Below are 25,322 nucleotides of genomic sequence, written 5' to 3' on the forward strand. Positions count from 1 at the left end.
TTTGGGTTTTGACTGATTTGGTGGCATGGTTCTGCATCTGCACATTACCTTTAATAAGTATAACTTTTATTTAAATCTGTAAGTTCATAACTTGGTCACCCTTCTACAAAGGTTTTACCAACAATGACATTTAAACGCATTAATTATTTCACAGTAACTAACATCTTTCAAAGAAGTAAGCAGGCAGCTATTCATGGAAACAGCTTTTCTTTTTTTGGGAAATGTTGACTTCTTTGTCTCTGTATCCAAATTGTTTTCTGTGGTTAAGGAATGAATGGTTCTTCTTTCCTACTGTTACAACTTTTAAAAATATTATTCCTTGTTATGAATTTGTTTTATAAAGTTCTCAAGTGTCCTTATTTGTACAGCTGAGTACAATGCATTACAATGAATAGATTCTAGTAGTCTATAATCATACAAACTCAGTGGGTGTACTACCTAACTGGTTTTAATATTTACCATACAGTTTATTCCATTTTGCATCTAATGAGACTGTTCCCCCTTATGAGGGAGCTCAGCCTAAATTCAGACTTGAACAAATTGTAATGTGGCTGATTTCTGTTCACCTTAAAGGATGTCTTAAAAGTCTTCGTAAATTATTGCAAAAAATTTGAAATAAAATTCGTATTTGTGTTTGTTGTTGTGACGTATTCAATGCTAGTAAAAAAACATAATTTGCTCCTCCCCACTTAAGACCATTAAAGATAAACTACTTGATGTGTTGTTGCAATGATAAAGTAGGTGGAAGGGCAGGTCTCATCGAAGGTACTGTGACTGCAATGGGATATAAATAGATTGAGTGAGTGGGTGAAAACCTGGCAAATGGAGTTTAATGTGGGAAAGTGTAAGGTCACGCACTTCGATAAGAGGAGCCAAAATGAAGATTAGTATCTTAATGCAAGTAAGTAAATTACAGAGAGATTTTGGTATTCTTTGAATCACAAACAGGCAGGTGCAGTAAGTAGCCAAGAAAGTAGATGTCACATGGCCAAAGGGTTAGAAATCAGTTGGAGTACAGAACAGTTTTGGTCCTCTTGCCTTGCAAAGGAGGCAGTCCAAAGAAGGTTCACCAAGTTAATTCTTGCAATGAGGATAATTCTATTAAGAGATGCTAAACAAGTGAGTTTGTATCCTTTGGAGTTAGAAGAATGAAGGATGCCAAATTAAAATGTGCAATATTCTAAGGAACCTTGACAGGTTAGAAACTGTTTTCATTTGAATTAGATGACTTAATCTCAAGATAAATAGGCAAGCATTTAAAACTATGGTACTTTGAAATTTATTTTGCAAAGGCTAGTGAATTTCTGGAATTTTCTAATCCAGAGAGTTGTGGAGGCTAGATCATTAAATGGAAGATAGATGCACTTTTAAAAGATTGAAGGATCTGGCACAGAGAAAGAATTGAGACCCCAGGATAGATAAGCCACAAGTATATTGAATGTTGGGCAGGCTCGAAGGGCCAGATGGCCTACTCCAGCTATTTTCTTGTGTTATTTGTAGAGTGGACAAAAGAGCAGATAATCATAGAGCTGTGAACTGTTTAGCCAAGTAGAGAAGGTGTTGGTATAAATTGAGACACTCCATCCACTCCACTTTTAGGATGGCAGTCTATTTGCATATGCAATCGATGTTACAGCTCTTGAATTTACCTATTGTATTAGGTATTACTTTGAGTGATAGCATTTCCTGAAGAATTGACAGCATCAAATTTGAAGGCACAAGACTTGCAGTTATTACCGACTGAGAGATTGATATCATTGCAGATGGCGTATTTGAGTGCAGGAGGCATGGAAGCAAAAGAGTGCTTGAGAGAGTTTTGTTCCCAGTGGTGATGGAGGAATTTGGATTGACACAGTGATATTTAATAAAATGCATTGAAAAATTGTCAGACCCTGGGTGAACTTTACAGAAATTATTTGATGACGAGATCCAGGCATTGTGTACAGAGTCTTTAATTCATTGTAACAGCAAAAGAAATAGAATGAGGGTGATTTGTAATTCATGAAAAAATAATCAGAATCAACTTTATTATCAGATTGACTTGTTTATTTATCACATGTACATCAAAACGTAGAGTGAAATGTGTCATTTTGTCATTTGTGTTACCAACCAACCCACGAGGATTGCTGGGGCAGCCCATAAGTGTTGCTACACATTCTGGCGTTAAAATGAGCATGCCCATGATGTTTATAGAATGCAAACAAAAGCAACAATAAAACAAAACAACAACTTCAGAACAAACCCCTTTCCCACCCCCCACTCACACGCACAGACAGGCCTCTAACTGCAGGACCCACTGCCTCCAGGCCTCCCATTCTTGGCTCAGGCTCACAGTCGTTGGGCCTCAAATCTCCAGTCCTTTGTCCAAACACCGTACTATCTTGACTGGAACAATATTATCACTGACGTGTCATATAAGTTATTGTTTTGTGGTAGTAGTACAGTGCAAGATGTAAAAATTACTATAATTTATAAATAAATCTTACATCTTCCTGTAAGATGGCAGCATGCTCAGGCACAGCAGCTCCTACAGGGTTAACCAAAGGTGTTATTGTCTTTCTTAAATTTCTTTTTTACGATTGCAAGACCTTGCTGGACTTTAAGAAGTTAAAGTACTGCAGGGCTACCCCATCAGCGAGTTGCTCATTGGTGGAGAAACTGAAGGAGCTGGACTTGGTGCACAAAGGAGGTGTGTGGTCTAATAATGAGTGATCATCTTAGTTGCTTTTCTTGTGATCACAAGACTCTGTTGGACATTGGTGGTGTGGAATGCTGCAATTCCAATTCATTGAATTCATTGGTATATTGGCGAACAGTAGGTGGGGGGGGGGTGACTGCAAGGAGCTTCATAGCGAGAACTAGCCCTCAAAGCCACAGCGTTGCCTGTTTGCAGCCACCCAGGGAGAGGTTTTGGAGTTAGGCGCTCCACCAGAGTGCCTGACATGTGTGCTAACCCACCCACCCCCCAAGTGTTCACTTGGCAGAAGACGAGCTGTATTATGTTTGACTATAGACTGCTGCAGCATTCATGGACTCAGGAAGTTGGGTTAATTTTTGTGTGACTGTATTTTACTGATATCTTATATTTTCTTGCTATTTAATATCTGCCTTGTGCTAAGTATGACTGTTGGTACTGTGTTTTGCACCTTGGCCCCAGAATAACGCTGTTTCATTTGGCTGTACAGTATTCATGTATGGTTGAATGACATTAAAATTTCACTTCATGTCCTGTTTCTTTCAGACTGAAATATTTTGCATTGCTTAAATGTTAGAGTAGTTGAATATACCGTAAGCTAGTAGATAATAAAAAGAAAGACCTGCAATTACATGGACAACCCAATTACATAACAAGTGCTCTTGAAGTAGGGTAATTGTCTTCCAAGGAGCATGGCAGTTGAATTGTACTTAGTAAGCTCCTACAAACAACAATGTGATGAAGACCAGACAAGCTGTTTTACGTATGTTAATTGAGGGATAAGTATTGGGCAAGTAACTCTTATCACTCATCTTCAAATGATTCACTTCCAACTGAATCAAAGAAACTCACGGTGAAAATCAGATTACCTGCAACCACAATTCTAACTTATTCTTGCAAGAGCTATCACTTTTACATTCCTCAGCTTCCTTATGCTCAATCTACATTTGGTGTTTTTATTTAAAAATTGAATTGAATTGACTTTATTATTTACATCCTTCACATTCATGAGGAGTGAAAATCTTTGCATTACATCTCCATCTAAATGTGCAATTTGTAATAAGTAGTATCTACAACAGGACAGTCAATATAGCATAGAAATTCAGCATGAATTAATCAGTCTGTTGGCCTGGTAGAAACTGTCCAGAGCCTGTTGGTCCTGGCTTTTATGCTGTGGTACCTTTTCCAGATGGTAGCAGCTGGAACAGATTGTGGTTGGGGTGACTTGGGTCCCCAGTGATCCTTCAGGCCCTTTTTACACACCTGTCTCTGTAAATGTCCTGTAGAAGTTCACATATACATGCTAGACTGTCCACACCACTCTCTGCAGAACCCTGCGATTGAGGGAGGTACAGTTCCCATTGCCAGGCAGTGATGCAGCCAGTCAGGATGCTCTCAATTGTGTCCCTATAGAAAGTCTTTAGGATTTGGGGACCCATACCAAACTTCTTTAACCGTTTGAGGTGAAAGAGGCACTGTTCTTTTTTCACCACACAGCCGGTATGTACAGGCCATGTGAGATCCTTGGTGGTGTGTATGGGAGGAATTTAAAGCTGTTCACCTTCTCAACCCCAGATCCACTGATGTCAATAGGGGTTAGCCCACCTCCATTCCTCCCATAGTCCACAACCAGCTCCTTTGTTTTTGCGACATTGAGGTAAAAAAAATACATTATCATTTAATTTTCATATACTGTACTTTAGTTAAAGCATGCCTTGAACTTGCACCTCAGCTTCGGAATCAAGAATAGAATATGCGATTTTTGAAAGTAATGAAATAAACCTTGAAGCTTGCATTGTATTATTTTGTAAATAAACCTACAAATCTTTCAAAAAGGGATGCATTATCTCATTTAAGATGGCTTCACAAGAAAATCACAACAGACCTTCAATGCAGAAAGGTGTATCTGATGGTAACAGGCTGCTACAATATTTGCTTTGGCTGGGGTCTAAATATATTTAATAAATTTACTGTAATACCCTCATAAGATATAAACTATGTATATCTGATAAGAAATGTAACTTGAGAAATGTATAGAGCATGTTAAAGTACAAATTACAAGCAGCAATGTTCTGGCACATTAAATAATGTCTGCTAAAACAGGATGTAGTAACTTAATACAAATATACTAATCATTCAAAAAATATCTTTCTACAAACAACTCTTACGGCTTTGCCTTTGAAATTTTTTTATAAAATGTTTTATCTGGAGTAGTAGAGATGGTTAGAGAATATTAATAATAGACAATAAGCCTGGAATATAAATAGCTCAATTAGTGTACTCCTGCCAAGAAGATGTAACTTCAGATTTTAGTTTGTATGTGAATGCTATAGTAGCATATCAGATTCTTGACTAAAGCTGAGTTGGAATCCCATTTCTAGCCTGAAAAGTTGTGAAAAGAATCAAAATTAAGGATAGGCGATCTGGAGACATGATACACCTCCTAGCTCCATAAAGCATTTCTACCACCTAAAAGGCATTATCTGGACAAATGCAGCTCAGTCAGCATAAGAGCCTCTTTGAAAGGCAAAATACTGTAGATGCTGGAGATCTGAAATTTAAAAATACTGTAAGTACTTGGTATCTGTCTTCTTCTTAAGGTAATCACCCCTACTGGGGCATAGGCTGCCAACAACAGATCACCAGAGTCCTCTGTCCTTGGCCAGTCTTTCAAGATGCATCCCATTGAAGATCCTTCCTCCCTCAGGAAGGAGGTCTTTGGAGCTTCTGTTGCTGTTCCTGTATCACTGGGGTTTTACAACCCTCATCTTGTGTAGCTGGGCTTGGGACCATCCATGGCAGAAGTTTGGTATCTGTACTCTTGATATTTTAGGAATTTTCTCAAAATTGATAGTGAACAAACAAATTTTAATATACAGAGAATGGGGGGAGAGGAGAGCACCAGGGAAAGTGTGCACGAGTTGGAGGGTAAGAGTGATCAAAAAGGGTGATGGTGCAAATTGATGAGTAGTGAAGAGATTGGTGAATGACAGAAGTCTGGAGAAAGTGGAAAGGGATAAGTAGATAATTATCAGAGGTCACTAGAAACTAATTATTAATGTTGGAAATAGTAATTAATTTATCATCACCCTGCCTTAAAGATGGTGGAAATATTGTACAAATCATTAGATTTGATGTTGAATCCAAAGGCTGTACTGTCCCCATTAGCAAGTAAATGTCCTGTTTCTCAAGCTTATAGTGAACTTCAATGAAATGGCATTAGGAGACCAAGGTCAGAATAGAGAATTAAAGTGACAGCCATGAAGCTTGTGTCACAATTGAAGACCATGTAGAGGTGTTCCATTGTGGTCACCCAATGTATTTGATCGCAAATGAAGAGGAGACCACATTGTGAGCAGCAAATCCATGTGATATCAAGAAACGGCTGAAAGCACTGGATTCTGCAAAGGCTATGGGCCCAGACAAAATCCCAGCAATAGTCTTGAAGACTTGTACTCTAGAACCTGCTGCACCACTAGCCAAGCTGTTCCAGTACAGCTACAACACTGGTATCTACCCGGCAATGTGGAAAAGTGCCCAGGTATGTCCTGTACACAAGAAACAGGACAAGTCCAACCCAGCCAATTACTGCTCTATCAGCCTACTCTCAATCACCAGCAAAGTAATGGAAGGTATCATCAACAGTGCTATCATGCAGCACCTACTCGGCAATAACCTGCTTATGGATGGCCCAGTTTGGTCCATATTTTTGGTCCAAATATGGACCAAAGAGCTAAATACCAGAGGTGAGGTGAGAGTGATAGCCCTTGACATCATGGCAGCATTTGACCGAGTATGGCATCAAGGTGCCCTAGCTAAAATGAAGTCAATGGGAATTAGGGGGGAAACCTTCCACTGTTTGGAATCATACCTGACACAAAGGAAGATGGTTCTGGTAGTTGGAGGTCAATCATCTCATCCTCAGGACATCACTTGCAGGGATTCCTCAGGAAAGTGTCCTAGGACCAACCATCTTCACTGCTTCGTCAATTAGCTTCCTTTCGTCATAAGGTCAGAAGTGGGGATGTTTGCAGATGACTGCACAATGTTCTAAACCATTTGTGACTCCTCAGACAGTGAAGCAGTTCATACCCAAATGCAGCAGGACCTAAACAATATCCAGGCTTGGGCTAACAAGTGGCAAGTAACATTTGAGCCATGCAAGTGCCAGGCAATGACCATCTCCAACAAAAGAGGCTCTAACCATCAACACTTGACATTCAGTGGCATCACAATCACTGAATCCCCTATTTTCAACATCCTGGGGGTTACTGTTGACAGGAAACTGAACTGGTTTAGTCCTATAAACACCATGGCGACCAGAGCAGGTCAAAGGCTAGGAATCCAACAGCATGTAACGCACCTCCTGACTCCCCAAATCCTGTCCACCATCTATAAGGCTCAAGTCAGGAGTGTAATGGAATACTCGCCACTTACCTGAATGAGTACAACTCCATCAACACTCCAGAAGCTTGACACCATCCAGTACAAGGCAGCCCACTTGATTGGTACCCCTTCCGCAAGCATCCAATCCTCCACCATCGACGTACATTTGCAGCAGTGTGTACTATCTACAAGATGCACTGCAACAACATGCCAAAGTTCCTAAGGCAGCATCTTCCAGACCCACAACCACTACCATGTAGAAGGGACAAGAACAGCAGATACCTGGAACAACATTGGAAATCCCCCTCCAGGTTACTCACCAACCTGATTTGGAAACATATCACCATTCCTTCATTGCTGCTGGATCAAAATCTTGGAATTTTCTCCCCAGCAGCACTGTGGGTGTACCTACACCTCAGGGACTGCAGTGGTTCAAGAAGACAGCTCATCACCACCTTTTCAAGGGCAACTAGGGATAGGCAATAAATGTTACCTTAGCTGGCAATGCCCACATCATGTAAATGAATAATTAAATTTTAAAAAGCAGAGAAAATTGGAGTTCCTCCAAACTGTTGGGGGTGGGGTGGGGGAAGATATATTGTGGCATTGGAATCTTCGAGAATTTACAAGGCATTTTTTTAAACTAAGGATAAGGAAAAAGCTATACTTTCTGAGGGTAGGAGGAGAAAGGGGTAAGATCGTAATCAACGGTTGAGAACCATGAAACTCTTATGGAGAGAAAGTCATGAGCAAATAAATATGGAAAGTGTGGAAGATGCATTGTCAGAGTTGATACAAGGGAAATGGAAAAATGGAAAGCAGAATTCAGCAAACTGACTGGGAGCTTCTGGGTTTGTAGCAGATTTATTTTAGCTATTCATTTCTGAGTATCTGCAATTTCCTAGGAAAGCAAACATTTACTGCACATCCTTAATTACCCTTGAACTGAGTACCTTGTTGTGCCACTTAACAGTCAAATTTCTTTGATGGATCGGGAGTTACATGGAGACCAATCAGTAAGGGAAGCAGAATTCCATCCTTCCAAGGAATAAGTGATGGATTTTTATAATAATCAGGGAGATCTGTAGACAACACACATCAAAGTTGCTGGTGAACGCAGCAGGCCAGGCAGCATCTCGAGGAAGAGGTACAGTCGATGTTTCAGGCCGAGACCCTTCGTCAGGACTAACTGAAGGAAGAGTTAGTAAGAGATTTGAAAGTGGGAGGGTGAGGGGGAGATCTAAAATGATAGAAGAAGACAGGAGGGGGAGGGATGGAGCCAAGAGCTGGACAGGTGATTGGCAAAAGGGATAAGAGAGGATCATGGGACAGGAGGTTCGGGGAGAAAGACAAGGGGTGGGAGAAACCAGATGATGGGCAAGGGGTATAGTCAGAGGGACAGAGGGAGAAAAAGGAGAGTGCGAGAAAGAATATGTGTATAAAAATAAATAACGGATGGGGTACGAGGGGGAAGTGGGGCATTAGCGGAAGTTAGAGAAGTCGATGTTCATGCCATCAGGTTGGAGGCTACCCAGACGGATTATAAGGTGTTGTTTCTCCAACCTGAGTGTGGCTTCATCTTGACAGTAGAGGAGGCCGTGGATAGACATGTCAGAATGGGAATGGGATGTGGAATTAAAATGTGTGGGCACTGGGAGATCCTGCTTTCTCTGGCGGACAGAGCGTAGGTGTTCAGCAAAGTGGTCTCCCAGTCTGCGTCGGGTCTTGCCAATATGTAGAAGGCCACATCGGGAGCACCGGACGCAGTATATCACCCCAGCCGACTCACAGGTGAGGTGTCGCCTCACCTGGAAGGACTGTCTGGGGCCCTGAATGGTGGGAAGGGAGGAAGTGTAAGGGCATGTGTAGCACTTGTTCCGCTTACAAGGATAAGTGCCAGGAGAGAGATCAGTGGGGAGGGATGGACAAGGGAGTCGCGTAGGGAGCGATCCCTGTGGAAAGCAGAGAGGGCGGGGAGGGAACCAAAGGAAATGGGGGAGATCTTAAATAGGTTTTTTGCGTCTGTATTTACTAAGCAAACTGGCATGAAGTCTATGGAATTAGGGGGAACAAGCAGTGAGATCATGGAAACTGTACAGATAGAAAAGGAGGTGGTCCTTGCTGTCTTGAGGAAAATTAAAGTGGATGAATCCCCGGGACCTGACAGGGTGTTCCCTTGGACCTTGAAGGAGACTAGTGTTGAAATTGCAGGGGCCCTGGCAGAAATATTTAAAATGTCGCTGCCTACAGGTGAGGTGCCGGAGGATTGGCGAGTGGCTCATGTTGTTCCATTGTTTAAAAAAGGATCGAAAAGTAATCCGGGAAATTATAGGCCAGTAAGTTTAACGTCGGTAGCGGGTAAGTTATTGGAGGGTGTGCTAAGTGACGGAATCTACAAGCATTTGGATAGGCAAGGACTTATTAGGGAGAGTCAACATGGCTTTGTGCGTGGTAGGTCATGTTTGACCAATCTATTGGAGTTTTTCGAGGAGGTTACCAGGAAAGTGGATGAAGGGAAGGCAGTGGATATTGTCTACATGGACTTTGACAAGGGCCCGCATGGGAGGTTAGTTAGGAAAATTCAGTCGCTAGGTATACGTGGAGAGGTGGTAAATTGGATCAGACATTGGCTCAATGGAAGAAGCCAAAGAGTGGTAGTAGAGAATTGCTTCTCCGAGTGGAGGTCTGTGACTAGTGGTGTGCCACAGGGGTCAGTGCTGGGTCCATTGTTATTTGTCATCTATATCAATGATCTGGATGATAATGTGGTAAATTGGATCAGCAAATTTGCTGATGATACAAAGATTGGAGGTGTAGTAGACGGTGAGGAAGGTTTTCAGAGCCTGCAGAGGGGCTTGTACCAGCTGGAAAAATGGGCTGAAAAATGGCAGATGGAGTTTAATGCAGACAAGTGTGAGGTATTGCATGTTGGAAGGACAAACCAAGGTAGAACATACAGGGTTAATGGTAAGGCACTGAGGAGTGCAGTAGAACAGAGGGATCTGGGAATACAGAATCAAAATTCCCTAAAAGTGGCGTCACAGGTAGATAGGGTCGTAAAGAGAGCTTTTGGTACATTGGCCTTTATTAATCAAAGTATTGAGTATAAGAGCTGGAATGTTATGATGAGGTTGTATGAGGCATTGGTGAGGCCGAATCTGGAGTATTGTGTTCAGTTTTGGTCACCAAATTACAGGAAGGATATAAATAAGGTTGAAAGAGTGCAGAGAAGGTTTACAAGGATGTTGCCGGGACCTGAGAAACTCAGTTACAGAGAAAGGTTGAGTAGGTTAGGACTTTATTCCCTGGAGCATAGGAGAATGAGGGGAGATTTGATAGAGGTATATAAAATTATGATGGGAATAGATAGAGTGAATGCTAGCAGGCTTTTTCAACTGAGGCAAGGGGAGAAAAAAACCAGAGGACATGGGTTAAGGGTGAGGAGGGAAAAGTTTAAAGGGAACATTAGGGGGGGCTTCTTCAAACAGAGAGTGGTGGGAGTATGGAATGAGCTGCCAGACGAGGTGGTAAATGCGGGTTCTTTTTTAACATTTAAGAATAAATTGGACAGATACATGGATGGGAGGCGTATGGAGGGATATGGTCTGTGTGCAGGTCAGTGGGACTAGGCAGAAAATGGTTCGGCACAGCCAAGAAGGGCCAAAAGGCCTGTCTCTATGGTTCTATGGGAAAGATGTGCTTAGTGGTGGGATCCCGTTGGAGGTGGCGGAAGTTACGGAGAATAATATGTTTGACCTGGAGGCTGGTGGGGTGGTAGGTGAGGACCAGGGGAACCCTATTCCTAGTGGGGTGGCGGGAGGATGGAGTGAGAGCAGATGTGCGTGAAATGGGGGAGATGCGTTTGAGAGCAGAGTTGATAGTGGAGGAAGGGAAGCCCCTTTCTTTAAAAAAGGAGGACATCTCCCTCGTCGTGGAATGAAAAGCCTCATCCTGAGAGCAGATGCGGCAGAGACGGAGGAATTGCGAGAAGGGGATGGCATTTTTGCAAGAGACAGAGTGAGAAGAGGAATAGTCCAGATAGCTGTGAGAGTCAGTAGGCTTATAGTAGACATCAGTGGATAAGCTGTCTCCAGAGACAGAGACAGAAAGATCTAGAAAGAGGAGAGCCGTGTTGGAAATGGACCAGGTAAACTTGAGGGCAGGGTGAAAGTTGGAGGCAAAGTTAATAAAGTCAACGAGCTCAGGAAGCAGCGCCAATGCAGTCGTCGATGTAGCGAAGAAAAAGTGGGGGACAGATACCAGAATAGGCAGGGAACATAGATTGTTCCACAAAGCCAACAAAAAGGAAGGCATAGCTAGGACCCATACGGGTGCCCATAGCTACACCTTTAGTTTGGAGGAAGTGGGAGGAGCCAAAGGAGAAATTATTAAGAGTAAGGACTAATTCCGCTAGATGGAGCAGAGTGGTGGTAGAGGGGAACTGATTAGGTCTGGAATCCAAAAAGAAGCGGAGAGCTTTGAGACCTTCCTGATGGGGGATGGAAGTATATAGCGACTCCGGACAGTCCTTCCAGGTTAGGCGACACTTCACCTGTGAGTCGGCTGTGGTGATATACTGCGTCCGGTGCTCCCGATGTGGCCTTCTATATATTGGCGAGACCCGACGCAGACTGGGAGACCGCTTTGCTGAACACCTACGCTCTGTCCGCCAGAGAAAGCAGGATCTCCCGGTGCCCACACATTTTAATTCCACATCCCATTCCCATTCTGACATGTCTATCCACGGCCTCCTCTACTGTAAAGATGAAGCCACACTCAGGTTGGAGGAACAACATCTTATATTCCATCTGGGTAGCCTCCAACCTGATGGCATGAACATTGACTTCTCTAACTTCCGCTAATGCCCCACCTCCTCCTCGTACCCCATCCGTTATTTATTTTTATACACACATTCTTTCTCTCCCTCTGTCCCTCTGACTATACCCCATGCCCATCCTCTGGTTTCCCCCACCCCTTGTCTTTCTCCCTGGACCTCCTGTCCCATGATCCTCTCATATCCCTTTTGCCAATCACCCGTCCAGCTCTTGGCTCCATCCCTCCCCCTCCTGTCTTCTCCTATCATTTTAGATCTCCCCCTCACCCTCCCACTTTCAAATCTCTTACTAACTCTTCCTTCAGTTAGTCCTGACGAAGGGTCTCGGCCTGAAACGTGGGCTGTACCTCTTCCTAGAGATGCTGCCTGGCCTGCTGCATTCACCAGCAACTTTGATGTGTGTTGCTTGGAATTTCCAGCATCTGCAGTATTCCTGTTGTTTAGGTAGATCTGTAGTGTTAGTTAATGGGTCAATTGCTGCAGGTTACACAGCCTCTGAATTGTATGGTATTTACATTCTTGATCCATCTTAGTTACAGTTAATGATGACCCTTAGGGCCTTGATGATTTTAAAGCTAGTGAGTCTCTTGTTGGAGATTGTCATAGCCTGGGTGACTTGCCACTTTTTGCCCTTTGTGTGAGGGAGATTAAGCTGACTAAATTTGTATTCACCTGAGTTTAGAAATGATGTACTTTAAACTTGAAAAGTTCTGACAGGCTGGACGAGGGGAAAATGACTCCCCTTGCTGGAATTTCTAGAATTAAGCATTTCTTCACTCAGAGGCTGCTGAAGCTGTGGAATTTTCTGCATGTGGAGGTCGTGTGCTGAATATATGAGGGGTAATTGACAGAAGGAGTCAATTTTAGAAAACCTAGCACATTTATTTTTCAACATAGTCCCCTCCTACATTTACACACTTAGTCCAGCGGGCATGGAGCATACGGATCATGGACCTCCAGAAAATGTCCACAGATGGGTGATTGATAAGTTCGTGGCCTAAGGTAAAAGGAGATGAATTATTAACTTCAAACTTTCTGCATAATCACTCAAAGAGTTGAACTGCACGTGCATGTAACGAGAGTATCTTGGACCTCCAGGTGGTCCACAGCAGGGGTGAATGATAAGTTCATGGCCTAAGGTAGAAGGAGATGAGATATACAGCTCTGTTTGTTTTTGTATGGAAAGATTGGCCAGAAAATTGTTAAAGTGGGCAGGGATATCAGAAGTTTGTGGACCTAAATGGAAAGAATAGGTAAGATAGAAATAAATGAGTTCCATGTGACCAGGAAACTGCTACAGTTGGGTTTGTGATTTCATGGAGGAGGTAGGAAATTGGAATGTGGCAAGAACATCTTCAGAAATAGGTTACTGACTGTCAGGGAAATGAGAGCCACTGGTGGGGTCATAGCCCAGAGAGAGATGTAAAGAAATGTCAGAAAGTTGCTGTTCAATCCCTCCAACAGTGTGTTGGTATGCCTAACAACAGCACTACTATTTTGAGCTAACTTAATGTCAGTTTTGATGCAGACCCTTAATGAAATGGAGTTCAGAGAGAGAAATTTTAAGAGTAAAGCATTACACCTATTCATTATTGCATGTGTCACTCTAAACATTCATTTCCTTCCAAATTCATAATATTCCTGCAATATGCAGTTAACACTCTTGTGAAAGAAATGTATTGGGACATTTTATTACAAGTGCTGTGTGAATGCAAGATTTTTATGTTGAACTTGAGATAAGTGATGATAAAAACCAAATCTGAAATATGGATTGCAAGATGCAGCTTAAAATTGGTAATGCTACAAATATTTTTCTGCCAGTCAATAAGCAGTAATTGTAATGGATTCTTACTTAGAGAGGTTACTTCAAAAATCCAGGATCCATTACAGTGCAATTGAATGGTGCCTGGACTTCTGTGGTGCTTCTGAATTAGAAAACCAATCTATAATTATGCAAGGATACTTGTGGTGCTGGGGGCTGAAATATTTGCAAACATGTTCACTCAGTCTTCACTGAGATATTTTATTACCGATAAACCTATTTATTATTTATACTGAGACAATTGTCAGTTATGGTGTTTTTTGTCTTCACTGTCTCTTGGATAAGTTTGAAGGAAAGAAATTCCCTCAGATTATTAAATAGCATCTTCTGCTGGAAAGTGTACGTAGATTTCAAGTTAGGTGTGATGGCTTGGATTGGATAAAGATGGTTTCTTAGGTGAGATATGAGAGGCCATGAAATTCTGTTTACTAAAATGTGGACCTTTTTTTAGATATGAATAGGTTGGTAGGAGAAGCAGAATTCTTATGTAAATATAAAAAATCTAATTTAGAAATATAGTTGCTAATCAATTGTTTATAAGCTACCTGACTAGTTTGAATTCTCTTATTGTGATTTGCCCCAGAATGGAACCTTACTCACCACAGCAGGGAAGTTTCAGTTGTACCTGGAAGAATGCTGAATGTCAAGTTTACATTGAAATCACCAATATGTCTAAATATTTATTATCACTTGTTTTTCCACTTTTGCAGAGATGTAATAAAAAGAATTGACCAGTCGGAATTTGAGGGATTTGAATACATTAACCCATTACTGATGTCATCAGAGGAAACAGTGTGAACAAGTAGCATCTGAAGGCAGGACTGTTTTACCTCATTTGTTCAAAGGTCAGCTTCAGTAAACTTCAGACTCAATTTTGACTTCTCAAGTTGGTGACTTTTTTCCTAACCTACCTGCATGCAAGGTTGTGGATCTGGTGCAAGATTTCCAAGAGTACCGCAAACCATGGTGACTGCTGCCTGAGTAACAAAAATGAAGGCTGTTTTAATGGTAGTGTTGTATCAACAGCCACAGTTTCTCCTTAAAAACTGAACTTTGATTCAACTGGCATTTTATTAATGAAGGGAAGACTGCCTGACCCGTGCCTGCTTCCATGAAGGAATACTCCTTTTGTTCCCTCAAAATAAGGAATTATATGATGGTTTCTATGAAGGAACTTGGAGACACTGCACTTTCTCTCTCTCTTTATAAGTAGATATTCAGAGGTTTGACCTCAAGAGAAGGAATGTACTGTACTATATTATTTAAGAACAGTAGTATGGGTATCTACACCTTTACCTGAGATTGCCTTTTGACAACTGGCTAATGTGATTTACAAACCACTGGCTCTAACCAATACATAAGCAATAAAGTACAAGAAATCTGTGCTCTGTTGGTCAATAATGTACACTTGGATTGATCTTGGTTTAACATTCTACAGTCAAGATCTAGTCCAGTAATACTTAATTAACCAGTGAATCACAGTTCTTGCTAATTGCTGCTATACTATATAATGCCATGGAACAACTGGATTTAAAGAATTAAAAAAGCTGTGTTTTTTACCATATTGAATATTGTGTAATATACACAGCTAGATGCAAGTTAATTTTTCATGATTATTCACCAGGTTTTTTTTAACTACACTGTAGATTGCAGCTAAAACTAAACTGTTTTTGGTTTCTTGCTAGACTTGCCCGAGTGTCCCCTGTTGAAATTAATTTTCATTTACTTATGATAAAGATAATAGGATTATGGCTTGCAAAGAACATAATATACTGTAATAATGTTTGTCCTTCTCCCATAAGTGTACTAAAGTAGACAAAAGATTTGTATTTGTTAGAAATGGTAACTTTGATTAATGCTGCATTTAAAAGCTTCAAGTAGTGCAGACCATCGTTTGACCCTTAAATCAAAACTGATTAATGAAACTGGATGGGCACTAGGAAGGTTAATAATCTGAACTCACTAATTTCTAGATATCAAGCTAGTAACAAACCAGCAATAAAAAGATATTTCATTTTTGTAGCCGATATTTTATTCAAAATTCATGAAGTTGCATTTTTCCTCCCAAGATTTTTTTGTCTACTCACATTTCAATACAACTTTCTCTTTATTTTTTAAAACAGCTTCTAATCCAGAAATTAGTAAATTCTGTATGTATGTGGATTCCAAAGATTTGTTTTGAGACAGTGAAGTGCCTAAAATGTTCTCTGACTGGATCAGGTATTTCTTTTAAAAATTAGTTATAACCAATCCAGGATAAAAAATCTACAGGGATGTCAGAAAGAACAATGTATTAAAATTATCACAATTCCACCAATGTACATATATTATTCATAATTTATATTTAGAACAGTGTGATCTGCTGCTTTCTAAAAGGAGGGGAGCATGCCAGTCTCCAAATCATTTCTATGAACAAAAGATTAATACTTTCAGGTCCATGGCTTGCCATTGCTCTGCTTCTATGGTAAAAATGTAAAAAATCAATTGATATAATTAGTAAATAATGATCAGCTTAAGCATTGTGCTATTAAAATATTTAAATAATTACTACACAGTGACTTATAAATCCATAATTTCTGCAGCTTTTTTTGGTGGTACCATGAATCGATTTTAAGACGATTCAACCCTTACAACCACTTAAGTCCTGGAACAATCTTTATAAAATTCTCCTTTTGTTATTTTTTCTGTTAATTATGAGTTTGTAACAGTTATATCTTTATGCAGGCTCAAGCAAACTTGAAACATGAGATCATTACCAGAAACTGTAATAATAAAATATATCATCGTGCCTGCAAAAAAATAAATACAAACGTTTGTAAATAAATTATGATTTTGTCCCATTCCACTCATGATATTGCACAATTTAAGGATTAACTTTAAATGTTGGAAAATGTATCATTTGAAAAAAAAATCCTTGAAACATACAACAGATCCATAGGCAACTAAAGATAAGAAACAGTACTATTTTATGAGAAAGGGCAAAGATCCATGTGTTAAATGTACACCATTTTTCTGGACCTGCTCAATTTCAGTTTATCTTCACAACTACAGAATCCTGTTTAAGAAAGAAAAAGATGTACAAAAAGCTGGCTGTATGCCAGCCTGAGCACAGTTTGCTCAAAACTAGGTTTATGGCAGGCAAAGGAATTAATTCACACACTCACCCACATCCTTTAATTTAATCAGAAGATCCATGGCATTATATATACTGACTGGAACTGCACACAACTTAGCCAATCAGATTTTAACCATCTGGTCTATGACATTACTGGATATTAGGCCGGCTGCCAATTTTAGAAGTCTGTATGCAAACTGACATGAAAAGCAGTGGTTTCTTTCTGTTGCCAAATACTCCGCCATTTGCTAGTTCATTCCTCTTCATTTTTGCTATGTGAACTGTGTGTGTGCATCATAGAGGTTGATTATATTGTGCTGAGGGGGAATTGTTTTTCATTTGTTAAGTACTTTATTTTATTTCAAAATTATAAAGAATGTCATCTAATTGTGCTAATATAATGTTTCCATGGTCAGGTTAAATAGATGTATATTCTCCAAAGGCAATTCAGAATAAGAATGGGATTGTAACCAGTGCTTGATCAGTGCAAATACTGGGAAGAGGTGTTATATCTATCCTTGCTTCTCTTTTTAATGTCTATAAATATAATAATGAACAGAAGCACAGAGCCATGTCTACTTGGGCTCCAAATTGTATGTCAATTTTTCTTGAGAAACTGATAATGTTGGAAAAGCATAGAAAGTTGTCAGCATTTGAAAAAAAATTGAGGTCAATATTTCTGGTAGGACCAGTCACCAAAACTGATGAGCTGTACACAGAATGATTATCTTTGGTGGTAAAGACCAGCTATGGTAATCCCAATCAGGAAAATGCAGAGGGCACATACCAAGTAGTGGACTGGACCACAATTACCACAGCTTGGGCTCCCTGGTGTGTCAGTTTTTCAAACATTTGCCAAACAGACTAATTTTATTCCAAACACTGTTCACTTGTCCTTCTGTGTACTTGTTTTCTATCTGGCTGAGGAAAGTCAAAATCATTTCAAGTTCCGCCACAAAATACATTTTTTATTTACCTCTCAGTTCAAAAAGAGTGGAAAAATCAGCCAGTGCCACAGAACAAAGGTACTGTCAATGAATTAATTTTTGATTCACAATAGGGCAGTGTCATTTTTTTTTAAACCTTTTAAGAGTTGCACCAATGAAACACTCCCTCCATTTCTTCTGTGGTCCAACTAAAAAATTGAATGGTCAGAGGCAAATGCAGACTTCTTAGATTATAGAACACTGCTACCTGTAGTGAGGTAGAATAGGGGAATTAAAATCTCACTCAATTGTGATCCACACCAGTTTTTTTCTAATAGAAAAATGAGCACAGAAAGGAGGCTATCATGCCTGTGTCCCTGCTAGGATCCTACCAAAGGCCAATTTCCCTGCATCCTTAAATATTCCAGCTGGGTCCCTATAATTTAATTCTTGGGAGCATTAAATATTATCCTTGACCAAATGACATATATGTCATTGCCCAATGTGCCACATTCTTTTTAGCTTTCTTAACTGTCCATTTAAATTATTTTGCCAGTCAGTGGTTTCTGTGCCACCGAAATCTTGGAGCATCTCTTTTGCTCATGATCGTTCTCCACAATAATTTATTCAGAAATTGGATAGAAATAGGAGGGGAAGTGTTGCAAGAGATTTTTTTTTTAAATTGCAACCCAGCTGCCCCAAATTATTACCAATGTCTGAACTTTATTTGCTGTATGCACTTAATTTTAGCAAAGTTTCAGTCTGCAGATGTACAGAACAATTTCTGGGACATTGCAATGGGAAACTGTGCCTAAGGAAAAATAATCAGTTTGGTCTGACCTGTTAAAATTTAATAAGGTTCTGGTACAAGTGCACAGTGGTCTAACTTTGATTAGCCCTTAAGAAATTAGAGCTAACTTAATGACTGTAAAATAGTGAAATGTTCATTGTAGTTATTTTGTATAATGACAGTTGATTTATGGGTGTGAATTGTACTGTTCTTGCCTATTCTCATAAAAAAATCGCTAATTTGAAAAAAAAAATCTCAAGGCTTCTTTGCCATTCGAGGTCAATTATTGTGGGGGAAATGGCTGAACAAATCTATAACCAGTAAAGAACAGGTTTATTCTTGCACATTTGAGTTAACTATTCTAGTGAAAGTATACAATAGTTGATTCAATATCCAATGTGATGTCCTTCTAGCACATAACCCAGTTCTGTAGGTGCTATTTACATACTGTCATAGCAAATATCTTCCCAAGAGTTAGTTTTTAAAGAATCCATCATCATGGAAAATGTTATATAGCAGTAAGTGCAGTGATCTAATAACTTTCATAGTTCTCACAAAAGGTAAGAAAAGAAGTCATTTCTTCCAAGTAGGGATGCAGTAAATCAAAAGCAAACTGCACTTGTATGAATAAGCTAAAAGGTTGAACCTTATCAGTGGTCATTGTTGCTGGATTGAGAAAGGTTTGCCTTTTTGGCTGTTTTAAATAACTATTATTGTTTCTCCTAGACTCCTTTGTATTAATCTGATCAAAAGGACTGTTAAACATTACTGGTTTTGACAGACAATCTGCACATGTCTTCACTTTCCTTCACTGTGGCAAACAAACCTTCCTTTAGCAACATATAATAAATCTTCACTAAAATTAAGAATCTTAAATTGAATCTTCACTAAACAGAATAATCCTACATTTTGATATTCATATCAGAAATTGCAAGATCCAGGAAAGACTAGCTGAGGAGTTGCACTACAATCAGCCTTACTGAGGGGTGCAGCCCTTTTAAATGTATTTTCAACACTATTTTGTGAATTCTTCAAAAAAATTCTAGAACAGAAGCAAATGAAACCATTCCCCTGTATATTTAAGAAAGGAATTAAATATATTCCACTTAAAGAAAATTTAATACTTGTTTGAAATACAGGAAAATCTGGTTGCACATTCAAAACCTGATTCGAAGGCACAGCCCTTTTCAACATTAAATGCTTTAACATTGTAAATAGTGGAAATCTAAATGAAAACCACAAAATAGTGAAATTAAAACAAACCATAAGCCATGGGGGAGGGGGCGGAATCTGATTTAGAGGCTTTTTCCCAATACAAGATAAATTTCACCAGGGTCTTCTTGGCTTTCAACATTGCTGAATGTACCACAAAATGCCCCATTATGTTGAGACTTACCAGTGATGACTCCTGTTGTCCAGGCAACTTTCACAAAATTTATCCTTTTTCTCAAAATCAAGCAAACTGCAGATGCTGGAATTCTAAGTGTTCTGACAAAGGGTCTTTGGCCTGACTTATTAACTCTGTTTCTCTTTCTAGATAGGGCCTGACCTGCATTTTCTGTTTTTATCCTCATGTTTAATTCGTTACAGATATGAATTGACCTGCTCCATTAAACTACGATTTTTCTGATTTTATTATTAAATTTGGATTTGTAAAGTATCAAATTAGGATGCTTCAATCCTGCAGAGTACCCTTCAGTGCAGTCAATCTTAAGTATTCACATACACCATTTTGTCCATCCAGGTTCTATATTTATACATGATACTGACCCATTTCTAAAATTCAAGACAATAACATAACAATTTTCATTGAGACAGCTCAACAAGCATCGCTTGTTTTGAGTATTTCCTGTTGAACCACAGTTATGTGACTGGGAAACTTGCCAAGAATTTTCAAGAGAGAAAACAGACTCTGGAGACTCAACAACTTGCTCAGTGCCTGATTGAGTATTTAGCTAGAGAAGAGCTGACAGGAAGGCAGTGACCCAAACTCCATTCAATAGCAAGAATCTTCTGGCCAGAAAGAAAGTATACAGAATGTTTTATAATTACAAATAGAACCAATAAGAAAAGGAGACTGTTCCAGACTTGTCCATTGCAGCACAGATAGAAAACAATACTTCCTCTTCCAGTCACAGTCCAATTTTAAACCATTTTGAAATGAGCCACTATCATTTCCACACCAGTCAAGAAATTACAACACAGAAACACAGTATTAGATATAGTTTTTTTACCTAGAGCTAATGCCAATTCCCTGCTTGTTTCATATTCTTTTTATTTTACAATTTTGATCATTGGAATATTATGATCTATCCAAACAAAAAGCTGTAAATCTTTCCACGGGATGTACAGTAAATTTGAAAAAAAATCACAATTATAACCGCCTTGAATGTCATTTTATTTATGTCAAAACACATATGTTGTCCTGCTGAACCAGATTCAGAAACCATTTTGATAACAGATATCAAATCCCAGTATTTTAGCTTTATTCAGACTGTGCTGGATATGACCAGATTTCTCTGCTGCAGCAAGTTCCCTTGTATCTTGAAATGATCTTGATCCTTATAAAGGTAAGGATTATCTTGATCTCTATTTGAGTCTAAACCATGCTCCCAGGGCTAGTAATAGATTATGCATGACTTTTTTTTTTAAGAATTCACTGTTTAAAACAGATAAGCTCTGTAAATTTCTCTATTCTTCAGTTTGAAAGGATCAGAGTTGGACATCAATAGTTGTTACGATCTAAAAATGCCAAACAGGGAAACTCTTGGACACACTGGTAGCCTCTAACTTTTTTGATCGTTCATCTTACCCACAATGTTAACTTTTCAGCAAACTGCTTTAATTAACAACCAACGATTGATATTTATTCACATCACAATTCACATCATAGGACTCAATAAATCTACTCAGTAATTAACTTAACCATACAGATTAGGAAGGTCACAGGTCTGAATAAAAAAATGACTAACTTAACCAGACAGATTAGAAAGGTCACAGGGTTGAATCCAATATAGAGAAACTTGGCTCATTTTACTAGCCACTCGTGCAAACTATTTCTAAGTGCAGATAATGCAGAAAGCAATTTACCCTGGGTTGGAGCACCCTAGCAATGATTTCCAAATCAATTAATACCTTTAGGAAAAGCATGTCCATATGCTACTAACCGTTAATGACGTCAGAATTTGCGCAATGCCATCTCTGCAATTTCCAAATAAATCGATGCATTCAAGTGTAACCTATGACCTTGTTTATCATTCATTAAAACACAACAGCAGATTGGAAAGCTGTTCATTTATACCTTTACCAATGATTAACTCTCAGCAGTTGCCAGGCTCCTTTTACATTGTTTAGTGTACAAAAAAATTGCTTAATAATTACATCACTTCTGTTATCACTGCAATGTCTACCAAATTGATTGATGTGCACCACCGAGCAAAGGATGGGATTAGTGCATTGGATTGTGCTGAGGGTGGCCCCACACTAAGGAGACTGATGATTTCCCTCATTCATCCCTCAACCTTTTCCTTGCGGTTAGTCTGTGGCTGCCAGAGAGGATGGTTCTGTACGGTCAGACCACTGTTCTAGTCATCAACGTGGAAATGACACAACAGCTCTGCTTTTAGCACCCACTGGGAACAAGACTGGTCCTATTTTACTACAGGATTTTGGGAAATCCAGTGGACATTAACTCTGTATGTAGCACATGGTTCACGTACCATTTAAAGGTGAACCCCAGTTTCCTAGCATGAATGCTATAAATAAATCTCAACAGACCCAATTTAGGAAGTCAGAAGTCATTTAGGGGTTCTATGATCCTAGCCAGACACCTTTGTTGGAAATGTATGGATGGAACGGACTAGCCTACCTGTTAAGCCTCTGCAAAAAATGCAATGACTTGTAACAGGGAGACTGAAAACTGACTAATGGGCACAGGTATTGTGCTGTAAGATGCTTGGCACCTAGCATGGAGTCATTACATTCAGATGAGGTAAGAAAGTAAATCACTTCAGCATATAAAGGGGAAAAAAAGATTTTGCTAACCATGCAACTAAGCATATGCTAACAATCAACATTCAAAGTATGAGGTATCCTGACCTGATCTAAAGTGATAAAATTATGTTGAAAACTGCTGATTTAAATGGTCAGCAATTGGAGAGGACTCTAAATTCAGCTAGATGTGAATAGTTGGATAGAATCATAATTGGTTTAAAAAAAAGTCCAAAGAAACATGGAATATCACCACAAATGCTGTATTCATTGTCAGCTCCCAGGCTCTAGCATTTTATTTATAGTTCCAGTTGAATTATGTCCAAAACTGCATTAACATGATCCTTTTTCAGCCAAGTAATTACCACATCACGTCTTCTGTGCTCTCTGAGAGGCATTTGGCAAGGTGGCTATCGACTTCCAACTGGGTGAACCTGAAAGAACAAGGGTCATTCTATAATCAATATAATGTGGGAAGAATTAACACTAACTCTTGCTATGTGCAGTATCAGAGAAGATAATTAGTAAAGTAGCAGACAAAGATGAGCAACAAATTTGAGCCACACAGTATTGTTTATTTCAAAACTGTACAAATAAAGTATACTTTTTCCAGAGTGAAGTGCAATGGCCATTTCTTGCTGATCTCACATGGCTCTGGAAATTCAACCAGACACTTGTAAGTGTGTGTTGTGCTTGCACACATGATGTGCTTCTGGTCCTTAATGATGTCGATACTGTTTGCTCTGTGGCTATGTGATATAAAAAGGGCATCCGTGCCGTCACAACTTCTCTAGGTCACTACAGACTGCATGGACATGCCAAATATGACTCCTAATCACCACTGAAACTTACACTGACCTCAACTCTGAAAGGAATTTCTAAGTGCTGAAAAAGCAATAGTAAATGCATAGTGCTTCCTCTCATTTTTGCTCGGACTTAAACCTGGAGCACAGGGACCCTGACAGATGATTTATACAAGGGCTCACTATTTAAAGCTCACCTCACCAGGGACTCACACTCCTCTCTCAAGCTCTCTGAGAAGCAATGTCTCTAAAACCTTCTGCTTACCAAGGCAATTATCACAAAGATCTTGAGCTATCACAGCTGAAATACAGCCTCATAACTTTACATGTCAAGATCAAGCTCATTATCAGGCAGAATTTCCTCACCTCAGGATCATCCCAGGTGTTGTGGCTCATCAATGCCACTGCTGTTCATCGCAACATTCATTAGGTCACTTTCACTATTGATACCTTTAAGCAGAAGCAATATTGTCCTTCAGCACAAAAGACAAATCAGCACAAGCCTGAGGATTTATCAACATTGCTAACTTGCCTCAATGTTCAGACATTCACAGGCTGCACTCAACAGACTCTGAGCTCAGCAGGTGTTGCCAAGGGCTCCCAATTCCTTATTGTTCAAAACATGCTTATCATCAAAAAGAATTCCTCCTGAGCAGTACGAGGTATCCAAGGAGCTTGTACAATTTCCATTCCAAAGCAAATCCATTTGCCTATCTAGGGGCATAATTTGGGTTAATGACTGAATTTCATTCCTCTTAAGGGATGCCCTGGGAATGCTAGCTTCCTTCACCAGACTTTGCAGATAAGAGTATGTGGATCTGCTGTAACCCAGATCACACAACTGATGAGAAAGCCTCCAGTCCCCTGCTGATCCCAAAACGCTCCTCAAAACAGCTCTCTGCATTCTGGTGGTTACAGTGTGCCCCGTCACATGCCTTTACCACGCAAAAGTAATTTGCACACATTGGAGATTGCTCTGCTGTCAACAAATAGTTACAGGCAGTACCAGAGACAGACCAACAATGGCACAATAACTTTGAAAAGCCTGTGCATTTACCTCTATTGCTACAGAATCCTTCTCTATCACCTGATGTGTTATTAGTGTTGATGGTGACATATCGAGAGAGCAACACCTCCAGAATAGAAGCGATACAATCCTGGCTAAGTTCTTTTCATTGTTCCTCTACTCCACTACCAACAGTTTCCCTCTCATGGACAAGAGGGAATGGGTAAAGTTCTATATAATGAGGAATGCTGTCAAAGGACAGCCGGATATAGATCAGTTAGACATGGCAGAGTTCAATCTGGATAAGTGGGAGGTGATACATTTCTTTTTTTGGGAGGTCAAATCCAAAGGGAAAGTTGCAAAACCCTTAAGAGCATTGACATACAAAGGGATCCTGAAAGTGGTGGGGGCAGCATACAGCTTCCTTGCTTTCATTGGTCAGAACAAAGTCAGCAAATCGTTTCCCAGAATGAAAATGTCCATTACTAGAGGACATAGGTTTAAGGTGGGGGGGGGTAGTATAAAGGAGATTTGTGAGGCAGGTTTGGAACATGCTGTACCTACAATAGCAATGCATAAGAGGCATTTAGTCAGACACATGAACAGGCGGGGAATAGAAGGATACAGAGCACGTGCATGCAGATAGGATGAGGTAGGCTGGCATGGTCTCTAACCATGCAGAGGGCTGAGGGCCCTGCTCATGTGCTGCACTGTTTGTTCTATGTTCTGTGGTTCTTATCTGATACCCCCAAGGCAGTACACTATGTGTAGTCATCCTCTCGTAAGTTTGCAGAGCAGACGCTGTCTGACTACAGCTCCCATGAGAAGCACACTATAACACTGCCCTCACAACACCAGCATTACGGCTGGTGCTTCCTGGATATAGACATTATGATACAAGGCAGATCAGCCACTGGGTAAATCAGAAAATACTGGACACGCCCAACAGGTCAGG

At 39.9% G+C, this 25,322-nt stretch overlaps 2 protein-coding genes across 5 annotated transcripts in view; one reads left to right on the top strand and one right to left on the bottom strand.

Annotated features, from left to right (window-relative positions):
* LOC140188456 (protein kinase C zeta type-like) overlaps window positions 1-23,203 on the top strand; it is a 394,997-nt gene extending 371,794 nt beyond the window's left edge. Inside the window, exon 18 of the mRNA XM_072244743.1 lies at window positions 14,448-23,203. Within this exon, the coding sequence (XP_072100844.1) occupies window positions 14,448-14,535 (88 nt within the window). The 3' untranslated portion in view covers window positions 14,536-23,203. The remainder of the gene's footprint in view (window positions 1-14,447) is intronic.
* LOC140188457 (uncharacterized) overlaps window positions 1-25,322 on the bottom strand; it is a 127,170-nt gene that overhangs the window by 72,278 nt on the left and 29,570 nt on the right. For 3 of the 4 annotated variants that reach the window (XM_072244744.1, XM_072244745.1, XM_072244747.1), the window contains exons 4-5: window positions 19,965-22,992; window positions 14,649-14,714 (exon numbers count right to left, since the gene is read on the bottom strand). In XM_072244744.1, the coding sequence (XP_072100845.1) occupies window positions 22,920-22,992 (73 nt within the window). In that variant the 3' untranslated portion in view covers window positions 14,649-14,714; window positions 19,965-22,919. Of the gene's footprint in view, window positions 1-7,311; window positions 7,364-14,648; window positions 14,715-19,964; window positions 22,993-25,322 lie in introns of those variants that run through there. The other variant, XM_072244748.1, reaches the window with a different exon arrangement.

Source organism: Mobula birostris, chromosome 27 (genome assembly GCF_030028105.1).
Source record: "Mobula birostris isolate sMobBir1 chromosome 27, sMobBir1.hap1, whole genome shotgun sequence".
Lineage (NCBI taxonomy): Eukaryota > Metazoa > Chordata > Chondrichthyes > Myliobatiformes > Myliobatidae > Mobula > Mobula birostris.